The sequence below is a fragment of the Osmerus eperlanus genome, chromosome 24 (genome assembly GCF_963692335.1).
Source record: "Osmerus eperlanus chromosome 24, fOsmEpe2.1, whole genome shotgun sequence".
Taxonomy (NCBI): Eukaryota; Metazoa; Chordata; class Actinopteri; order Osmeriformes; family Osmeridae; genus Osmerus; species Osmerus eperlanus.
Window position 1 is genome coordinate 2378479 of NC_085041.1, and position 9565 is coordinate 2388043.

General features: G+C 53.8%; 1 protein-coding gene across 1 annotated transcript; it reads left to right on the forward strand.

Moving 5' to 3' along the window:
- Window positions 1-578: 578 nt before the first annotated feature.
- dab1a (DAB adaptor protein 1a) lies at window positions 579-8274 on the forward strand. Its single transcript, XM_062450096.1, has 4 exons — window positions 579-586; window positions 1038-1434; window positions 2178-2373; window positions 6946-8274. Exons 1-4 carry the CDS (start codon window positions 579-581, stop codon window positions 7017-7019), a joined length of 675 nt encoding a protein of 224 aa, XP_062306080.1. The 3' UTR covers window positions 7020-8274.
- The last annotated feature ends 1291 nt before the right edge of the window (window positions 8275-9565 follow it).

Sequence of the window (9565 nt, forward strand, 5' to 3'; positions counted from 1 at the left end):
GAAGAGATTCTGGTCCCCACTGTCCACTAACCTAACAGGATATCCAGGGGTTCTGTCAGGCCAAATAGTGTCCTAGGGACAAATAGTGTCCTACCTGACGTCACAATGCCGATCCGATGCAAGGACGCGTCCGTTTAAAGTTTTCACTCGTTCGACATTCCCGAGACAGCAACGCGCGCAGGTAGAATACTATACGTGTTGCCTTCCCGGTCTGTTAAAATTGATGCTAAATAAGTATTTTTTTCGACGAAAACAACTAGGTAGCTAGCACTAGCTATCGAAGGAGTGAAAACTTTCAATCGTAGTGTAGAATAAACTGGTTTAAATAAGCCTAAATACAAAACTTCGTACCTAGTAACCAGTATAGCAACCATGACAGTTTCCTGCTAGCATGCGTAGATATCTCAGGAATTTAAGGTCGGCATAGCTACGGACGCGTCCTTGCATCGGAACGGCATTGTGACGTCATGTAGGACACTATTTGGCCCTAGGACACTATTTGGCCTGACAGTTCCTCAGCCCCTGTGCAGTAGGCTGGGGCTGTGTGTGCAGGTGGATAGATGTGTCACAGAGCTGTAATGAGTATGTGAGACTTGAGTGCATCCTGATGTGCGCTCCATTGTGGAGGTAATTATGATCTCCAGTACTATTAGGATAGAGGCATTAGCCATAGGCTAAACTAGGACACTGCCTGCACTCCACTGATGCATGTGTTAGTTTGTGTGAGTGTGTGTGTGTTTGTGTGTGTCTATGCTACTTTCTCCTGCAGAGTAATATGCTCCCTTACCCTAGATTTTTTCCTCTCCTCTCATCTCCCATTCCCCTTCCTCCTCTCTCTCTCTCTCTCTCTCTCTCTCTCTCTCTCTCTCTCTCTCTCTCTCTCTCTCTCTCTCTCTCTCTCTCTCTCTCTCTCTCTCTCTCTCTCTCTCTCTGTCTTCCTCTCCTCTCTCCTTTCCTCGCCTCTAAATCTTTTCTTCTTCTTCTTCTACCCTATCCTCCCTCCGTCCCTCCCTCCGTCCATCCCCTCCCTTCTCCAGGTTATGTGACGATGGGGGCTGTACCGCCGGGCCACTGGTCCAACAGGCCTTCACTGCCCAGGCGTTCGGGGTCCAGTCCCCCCTCCCGGTGGCCCAGGTCCTCCCTGGAGGCCAGCCCCTCATCTGGGGCCAGGCCAACCTGTTCCCCGCCACCCAGCAGCAGTGGCTGCCTTGGCTGCTGGAGCTTTCTCCCCCCACCGCCTACCTCCCCGGCCAGCCCGTGGGTGCGCTGCCTGCCGCCATGTTCCAGACCCTCACTCCCGTCACCGCCGTCACGCCGGCCGGAGACAGCCTTTTAGCTGCCGGCGGCGCGGCCTCGGGCCCTGCGCCCTCCTCCTCGTCGAGTCCGCAGCACGAGGACAGGGCACGGCTGAAGATGAGCAAGGAGATGTTCAAGGTAGGAGGAGGGGCTAGCAGGTGTTTAAGGTAGGAGGAGGGGCTAGCAGGTGTTTAAGGTAGGAGGAGGGGCTATCAGGTGTTTAAGGTAGGAGGAGGGGCTATCAGGTGTTTAAGGTAGGAGGAGGGGCTAGCAGGTGTTTAAGGTAGGAAAGTGGAGATAGAAGATGTTAGGTAAGGATAAGGTACTGAACCTGATGAATATATGTTGTTCCTCCCTCCTCCTCCTCCTCCCCTCCCCCCTCCCCCTCCTCCTCCTCCTCCTCCTCCCCCTCCTCCTCCACCTCCCCCCTCCTCCTCCCCCCCTCCTCCCCCTCCTCCTCCTCCTCGTCCTCCCCCTCCAACTCCAACTCCCCCTCCTCCTCCCCGTCCTCCCCCTCCTCCTCCCCCTCCTCCTCCTCCCCCTCCTCCTCCACCTCCCCCTCCTCCTCCCCCCCCTCCTCCCCCTCCTCCTCCTCCTCCTCCTCCTCCTCCTCCTCCTCCTCCTCCTCCTCCTCGTCCTCCCCCTTCTCCTCCTCCTCCCCCTCCTCCTCCTCCTCCACCTCCCCCTCCTCCTCCTCCTCCTCCTCCTCCTCCTCGTCCTCCCCCTCATCCTCCCCCTCCTCCTCCCCCTCCTCCTCCACCTCCCCCTCCTCCCCCCTCCTCCCCCTCCTCCCCCTCCCCCCTCCCCCTCCTCCTCCTCCTCCTCCTCCTCCTCCCCCCCCTCCTCCTCCTCCTCCTCCTCCTCCCCCTCCTCCTCTCCAGGACTTCCAACTGGCGAAGCCTCCAGCCATGCCTGCGCGGCGTGGGGAGCCGTCCGGCCTGTCGGGCACCTCGGACGCCTTCAGCTCCTACTTCAGCCGCGTGGGCACGGCCCAGGACACAGACGACTGCGACGACTTCGACATCTCTCAGATGAACCTGACCCCGGTCACCTCCACCACGCCCTCCACCAACTCACGTGAGGACACACATGGACACACACACACACACACAAGCAGCATTTTCGGACCTGTGCCAACCCGACCTCTCCCTCCAGCGCCCCACCCCCGCCCCCAGGCAGAGCTCCCCCTCCAAATCGTCAGCGTCCACGTGAGCGACCCACCGACTGACGCCACCGACCCCCCCACGGACGACTCGTTCGGGGAGGCGGAGGGCAGCCCCAGTCGAAGTGGGAGGAGGACACTGTGAGTAGTGTGTCTGTGAGACTGCCCCAATGAGGCTTTCTGTGTGTGTGTGTGTGTGTGTGTGTGTGTGTGTGTGTGTGTGTGTGTGTGTGCGTGCGTGCGTGCGTTCAAATCTGATGATGAATACCCTGTGCAGGTAGGTACATTACTGGGCCAGGTAATTACCCTTTGTGATTGTGTACGTGGGTGTGTGTGTGTGTATGTGTGTGTGTGCCAAGATGTGTGTGTGTGTGTGGTCAGTAAAGCGTTAAATGAGGTGTTGGAGTTGTCAGGGACATCATTAAGCTGTAATGAATGGCAACCCAGTAGATTCATACATCAAGCAGCCTGCACGGACAAACCAGGACAGGACCCTCATTCCTTATCTGGGGAATTAATATTTATCGTACAGGTAGCATCTAGATCTCTGAGACTGAGAGTCCCTCAGCAGTGACTTTCCCAGTAGTGAATTAGTCTGCCTGTCTGACTGGTAGTCTGATGGTCTGGCTGGTAGTCTGCCTGTCTGGCAGGTAACAGCAGCCCTGTAAGGAGACTTAATGAAACACAAAGATAGCCACAGGCCCACTGCTGTGTTAATGCCAGGGAGAAAGGGGAGAGAGTTTGTTGAAAAGAAAGTGGGAGTAAGGGAGTGGAAGAGGGTGGAAGAGGGTGAGAGAGAAACAGTCTCTCGCTCTTTTACCAGTGGGGGTGTTAAAAGCTGAGGTGTTTTAAGGGAAAACTTTCAATCAATACTGTGATCTCTAAAAGCCTTTAGAGCTGGCCACCGTGTGTGTGTGTGTGTGTTCCACAGCAGAGAAAGTGGTAGGTTCCTCTGAAGGTCGCATGAAGACGGATGGATGGTCTCTTTGCTGCCTCCTTTTTCCAACCGTCTTTCTCAACTGTCTTTCAACTGTCTTTCAACTGCTCCTCTTCTCTCTCTTTTTCCTATTTTCCTCGTTGCCTTCCTGCCTTTCTTCCTCTCCTGTCCTCAATCCCTCCCTCCTTCCCTCCAGGGGTGTGGCTCTGCCTCTCCCTGCCCCAGTGAGACAGCAGTGCCCGGCCCGGCCCAGCCCAGTCCTGAGGCAGGAAGCTAGATAGCCCTGGGGCATGGTAGGTAGCACTGCCTCTCTTCCTCCTCCTCATCCCCTCGTTCTGTAACTGCCTGGTCACCTGCTCCCTCCACTCACCATCACATCAGCATGTGTGGCGTGAGCTGTCTCTCTCTCTCTACCTCTCTCTTTCTCTCTCTCTACCTCTCTTTCTCTCTCTCTACCTCTCTCTTTCTCTCTCTTTCTACCTCTCTCTTTCTCTCTCTCTCTCTCTCTACCTCTCTCTTTCTCTTTCTCTCTCTCTCTACCTCTCTCTTTATCTCTCTCTCTACCTCTCTCTTTCTCTCTCTACCTCTCTCTTTCTCTCTCTCTCTACCTCTCTCTTTCTCTCTCTCTCTACCTCTCTCTTTCTCTCTCTGTCTCCCTTTCTTTGCTTCTCTCTTCCTGCCTGTGCCTGCTGCTGTATGTGCTCTAGAATCTTCCCTTTCAGTGTATCTGTTGTGGTTGTGTTCCTTTGTGAGTGTGTGTTTGTGTGCATCCTGTGGCTTTGTCCTGTGTGTGTGTGCGTGTGTGTGTGTGCATGTGTGTGTGTGCATGTGTGTGTGTTCTGTCTTCCTCTAGCCCACCGAGGTGTGTGAGTTTCTCCAACCTGTTAAGACAACCTTGGTGTGTGTGTTTGTACGACATCAACCTCTCACCCTCAGCTCTCGTTGTGTCTGTCTGCAGTGTGTCCTCACACACTCGTGCTGCACTCCTCCACGGCAACTGTCAGCGACGCCGGGCGCGAGCAGTGCATCATGGGAGATGTGTCGCGTCTTATCACCCAGCGCGCGCGCCAGCGGCGACGTGTCATGTTTTAATGCGAAACGATTCCTGCCGTCATGGAATGCACGCGTCAGCCCGGACGGAACAGGAAGGACCTCTAATGAAAGTGGCGTGTCACATCCTGCCGCCAGGGGAAAGAGGAAGCTGTCTAGCGGCTCAGAGATTGAATATGGACAGGTCACCATCACCATCGGTTACGCCGAACAGGCAGGGACGGAGGGAGTGTACTGGCAGCTGAAAACACGCAGTTAGAAAGTCTCTGACAGGAACATCGGATAGCTGTTTACAAACTGTACTTGTCATTGGCATGTCAATATGCCTCTACCCACACATGTACTTACTCAGAAACACACACACACACACACATGAATGCAGGAACATTGGTATTTTCGGGACGACCCCCCAGTGTGTGTTCTCGCCCACACACTCTCTCTCTCTCTGGCTCTTTAATGATAACTCCTGGCGTGCAGTCCCACTCGAGGAAATATTTAATGATTGAGTTTTCATCAGTTAATGCTGGGCTGCCTGGATTAATGACTGCCTGGACCTAATTGGTATTAATTAAAACCTCAGAAGCCTCACAGCCTTTGTCTCTCAGGAGGAGGAGTAGGAGGAGACGAGGAGGAGGCGGAGGACGAGAGGTTTAGCGCTCGGCTCCCCCTGCTTTCCTCCACTAGTGTGTCCTCCAGCCCCGAGGAGACCAAGGCCCTTCATGTTGGCAGCTCGGCCCAGATGAGAGGCTGGAAATGGGGTTCATGGGGCAGAGTATCTGGGCCTCTCAGCTGGGCTGGTGTGGGTCTGTAGTAGGGCTGAGGTCTGGACCCAGGGTCGTGTTCTAAGCGGTGGGCCGCGGTTCTCTAACTATTTGGGGTTGATGTGCAGAGTGATCTTCACAGCTGGACTCATTAGTGTCTGGTTCTGGTCCAGTGGAGATGCTCACATATGGTGTTTACCTGCTCCATCAGAACCACTCCCACACACACACACACCTGTGCATTAGACCTAGTCATCATTCCGCAGTCAAACACACCTGTGCCAGCCTCCACAGCCACCTGTGCTTTAGTCAAAGCCAAAGTCAGTGTGTGTGTGAGTGTGTGTCCATTGGCAGTGATTGCCTCTTCTCCATGTCCCTCGTTGGCCGAGGTATCAGACCGACATGTGTTGTGGAGGCAGGGGTGGAGGCAGGGGTGGAGGAGGGGGGAGGGCTGGAGGGCGAAGATCTCATCATGCCTCCCCTGCCTCCTAGGTGTCTGCCATGAAATGCTCACTTTCCACGGTCCACTGAGCAATCTCACAGTGCTCCGTTGGAACACTTCGTTCTGGACCCACCAGCCTGGCACATACACACACGCACACATGCCCACACTTCCTTTATCCAGCCAGTCTGGCTCCTGGCTCGTTGGTCTTCCACCCTCGCCCCTGCTCGCTCTCATCTCTTGCCCAGGCTGGTCCTCTCCTGGCTGGGATGAGGCATCGAAGACAGTCCCTGTAGCCTGTAGCCTGTGGGTGGGTGATGCGGGCTGACAGGGCTGGGTGGGGGGCCTGAGTTGTGTACAGTATGCTGGCTGTCACGGCTGCTCTCCTTCCTCTCTGTCAGCTCTCACTGGGGCTCCTAGCAGCTGCTGTCTGCTGGGTGTCTGGCCCTGTTCCCCTCTCCCTGCCACACACCCTCCAGCTCTAGTACCAACTCTAATATCAACCCTAGTACCAGCCCCAGACCTAAGTTTGCAGCCCTAGTCCCAGCACCTAACCCTCTAGTTTGTGGCCTCAGCCCCAGCCTCAGCCCCAGCCTCAGTGACCCTGCTCCGGTCTCAGAGCTGTGGTTTGGATATTAGAGAAGCTCACCTTGAGCCCCCACGCACCCCTGCAGAGCCCCACCTGGGTGGAGCCAGTCAGCGGGTGTTGCCGAGGAGTGGCCGCTGTTCCCACACTCCCCCCACCCCCTCAAGGGGCCCGACTGGATGTAATTATGTGTATGGTAATAACACGGCTCTGTGTAGAGCGTGCGAGCGGCTGTGGTGGACCACTGCAGGGGCCTCCTCCATCACCCCCCCTCGCTCGGCTCTCAACGCTTAGCGGGAGGAAAACCTCGCCGTGACTCGGGCAGGCACCAGCAAGCTCACGGGTCGGATTGGCCCTTCTCCGTGAGGGGGAGGGGGGGGGGGGGGGTGTTTAGAGGAAGCATGGACGCACTCTGCCTACGCAGATACACACACACACACACACAATCAAACACCCACGCTACCATTCACCCTGCAATGCCCGGAGAGTTCGCACTGCAGAACGCCATCTGGTGTTTGTGACAGGAATTACACGCGTTGGGCGGTTTGGGGTTTTCCCACAGCAAGGCTACGAATAGTCGGCCATTTGTATGGATCTGATAAGTCTTGTCTACTGTGTTAGCTGATTATTAGACAGCAGGGTTGGTGTTAGGGGGGACGTTGATGCTAACGGCTAATGCTAACACAGGTGTGTATGTGTGTGTGTGCGCAGAGGAAGAAGGATCCTCTCTACGCCCAGATCAACAAAGCGAAGAAGTAAGGAGCCTCACAGGAAGACGTATCTGACCAGCGCTGGGGAGAACAGGAGGAGAGAGACTCTAAATGGCCCCCAGCTGTGTGTGTGTGTTTGAGTGTGTGTGTTTGAGTAGGTGTGTGTACGTGTGTAAGAAAAACAGGTGTCTCTCCCCATCGCCCATGGTACTGTTCTCCTGCAGCAGCTTGGCGGAACCTTCTCTCCTCTCCTCTGGCTAACAACCTCCCTGGAGAGAACCATCCCTCTCTCGCCCCGCTCCTCCTCTCCTCCTGTCTGCTGTCGTTCCTCTCCACCCTCCTCCACTGGGAGGAGACCTTAGTGATCCTCTCTCTCTCTCTCTCTCTCTCTCTCTCTCTCTCTCTCTCTCTCTCTCTCTCTCTCTCTCTCTCTCTCTCTCTCTCTCTCTCTCTGTCTTCTCTCCCTGTGGACACTCACACCCAGCCTTACACAAGTCTGATTATTCTTCTGCACCTCTCCCTCCTTCTCTCTCTCTTCCCTCTCCCTCCTTCTCTCTCTCTTCCCTCTCCCTCCTTCTCTCTCTCTTCCCTCACCTTCTCTCTCTCTTCCCTCTCCCTCCTTCTCTCTCTCTTCCCTCACCTTCTCTCTCTCTTCCCTCTCCCTCCTTCCCTCTCCCTCCTTCTCTCTCTCTTCCCTCACCCTCCTTCTCTCTCTCTTCCCTCACCCTCCTTCTCTCTCTCTCTCTCTTCTTTCTCCCTCTGTCTCGGTCCCTGTTTCTGGCTAGAGACTTTGCTGCCATGGAGGGCCTGGACCAAGCGGTGCCTCCCTTTCCCACACACACACACACACACACACACACTCGAGTGATCATTGGACAGAATCAGCATCTGTAGCAAGGGATTCCTGTGAGAGGAGTGTGACTCTTATGAGCCAGTCCGGACTGGTCTACTACGGCATCTGATTGGTCGGTTTGGGTGTTTCCCTTTCGTGCAAGTGTCTGCTGGATCACTATGCAGAAAAGACTCTGGGAGCTGTTCACCCACACCAACACACACACACAATCACACACACACACTAACCGTGATTACCTACACACACACACAGAGCGATGACACACGTGTCCTTCCAGAGGGTTGGAGAGAGAAGGTGTGACTGAAAGGACTACCCGACGGCATGGACGTTGCAAACCTAACGGATTCTGTGATTGGACTGTTCATTCTCTATAGCTTTTGTACAATACTGATGAGAAAGAAAAAAAAAGGGACAAATTGAAATGGAATTTTTATTTTATAAATCAATCAAGCCGCTGGGGTCAACTCTATAGGAGTTAGAGTCTTCATGGCTTTAAGCCATCTAATGGTTGGTCCGCTACGCTCATTTTGTAAATAACGACCATAACAACAACCATTCAGTCCAGTCTGGACGTCTGCGCCATAAAATAGGAAGGCTTCAGTTATGCAAACTCTAGACGAAACCAAGCAATACCAACACATTCTGCTCTCCCCACACGGTCATGATGGGTCCTCCTCTGCCTCCATGCAGCTCTGTCTGTCCGGCATGTTCAGGTCATCCTCTCCCCCCCCCCCCACCCCGTACTCCTGTGCTGTGTCCTAACCTCGCCTGCTCCCCCCCTACCCCACCCCCCCTCGCTCTAGCCCAAGCCGACCTAATCCTTGTCCTGGTTTTACCTTAAGTCTTATTCCCAGTTATATGAATCTTTACCTTCATCCTAGTACAATCCTAGTCCCATTTTTTTTTAACCTCGGTCCTAGTCCTGGTCTCTGTCTTTTCTTTCACTTTACGCCTGCCTGTCTGCCTGTCTGTCTGTCTGCCTGTCTGTCCGTCTGTCCACCACCTGTCTGTCTTTCCAGGCTGCGTCTATGCTAGTCTTACATCAACTGGGATGCCAGTGACTCCCTATTTTATGGCCAGAGTCCACATTTCATTTTACAACTGATTTTGGACAAAGATCTAAATTTGACGAATTGAAGAAGAGCAAGATATGGAACAAAAAGGGAAACTTTGCTGTTTGAGAACATAACATTTCTAGACCTATTATAACTTTACCTCAGCTAACGGTTTCTTAATGTAAATTGACACATTATTTTTATCTTTATGAATACAACATTCTACAGTGGATTTTTAGAAGATTTTGCTTTTCTTTTGATTTACGTATCGCACCATGTATTACTGTTAACAATAAACACATCCCAAATGACAACCAAGTTTGTGTGTCTTTACACTGTGGGGGTGTGTACATTTCTCTCTGTGTGTGTTTGTGCATACAGTATGTGTGTGTGACCAGTGCTCTTGTGTACATGTGTGTGTGTGTGTGTGTGCGAGGAGTGCTCTTAAATGTGTATGGTGTGTGACTAATGACGTGTGTCAGCAGAGGTGACCTCCAGAGTGTCAGCATTAGGGGAAGCAGGGAAAGAGGCTCAGTGCTTTGTCATTCTACACAGCCTTAATGACCTGTCAGCTTCTGCTGCGCTGACAGCCTCTAATGTAAGCTGTCACATGCTTTATTACGACCAAAATACCAAGCAAAGGGGGTTGGACTTGCTTCGCTCCAGCCCCTTCTCCCTTCCTCTGTTCTCTGCCTGTGTGCGGGGGTGGGTGT

Excerpts from the sequence above, each read along its gene's own strand:
- dab1a (XM_062450096.1), top strand. Across the intron at positions 1,435-2,177 it reads TGAGCAAGGAGATGTTCAAG|GACTTCCAACTGGCGAAGCC; the intron begins GTAGGAGGAGGG and ends CCTCCTCTCCAG. Across the intron at positions 2,374-6,945 it reads CACGCCCTCCACCAACTCAC|AGGAAGAAGGATCCTCTCTA; the intron begins GTGAGGACACAC and ends GTGTGTGCGCAG.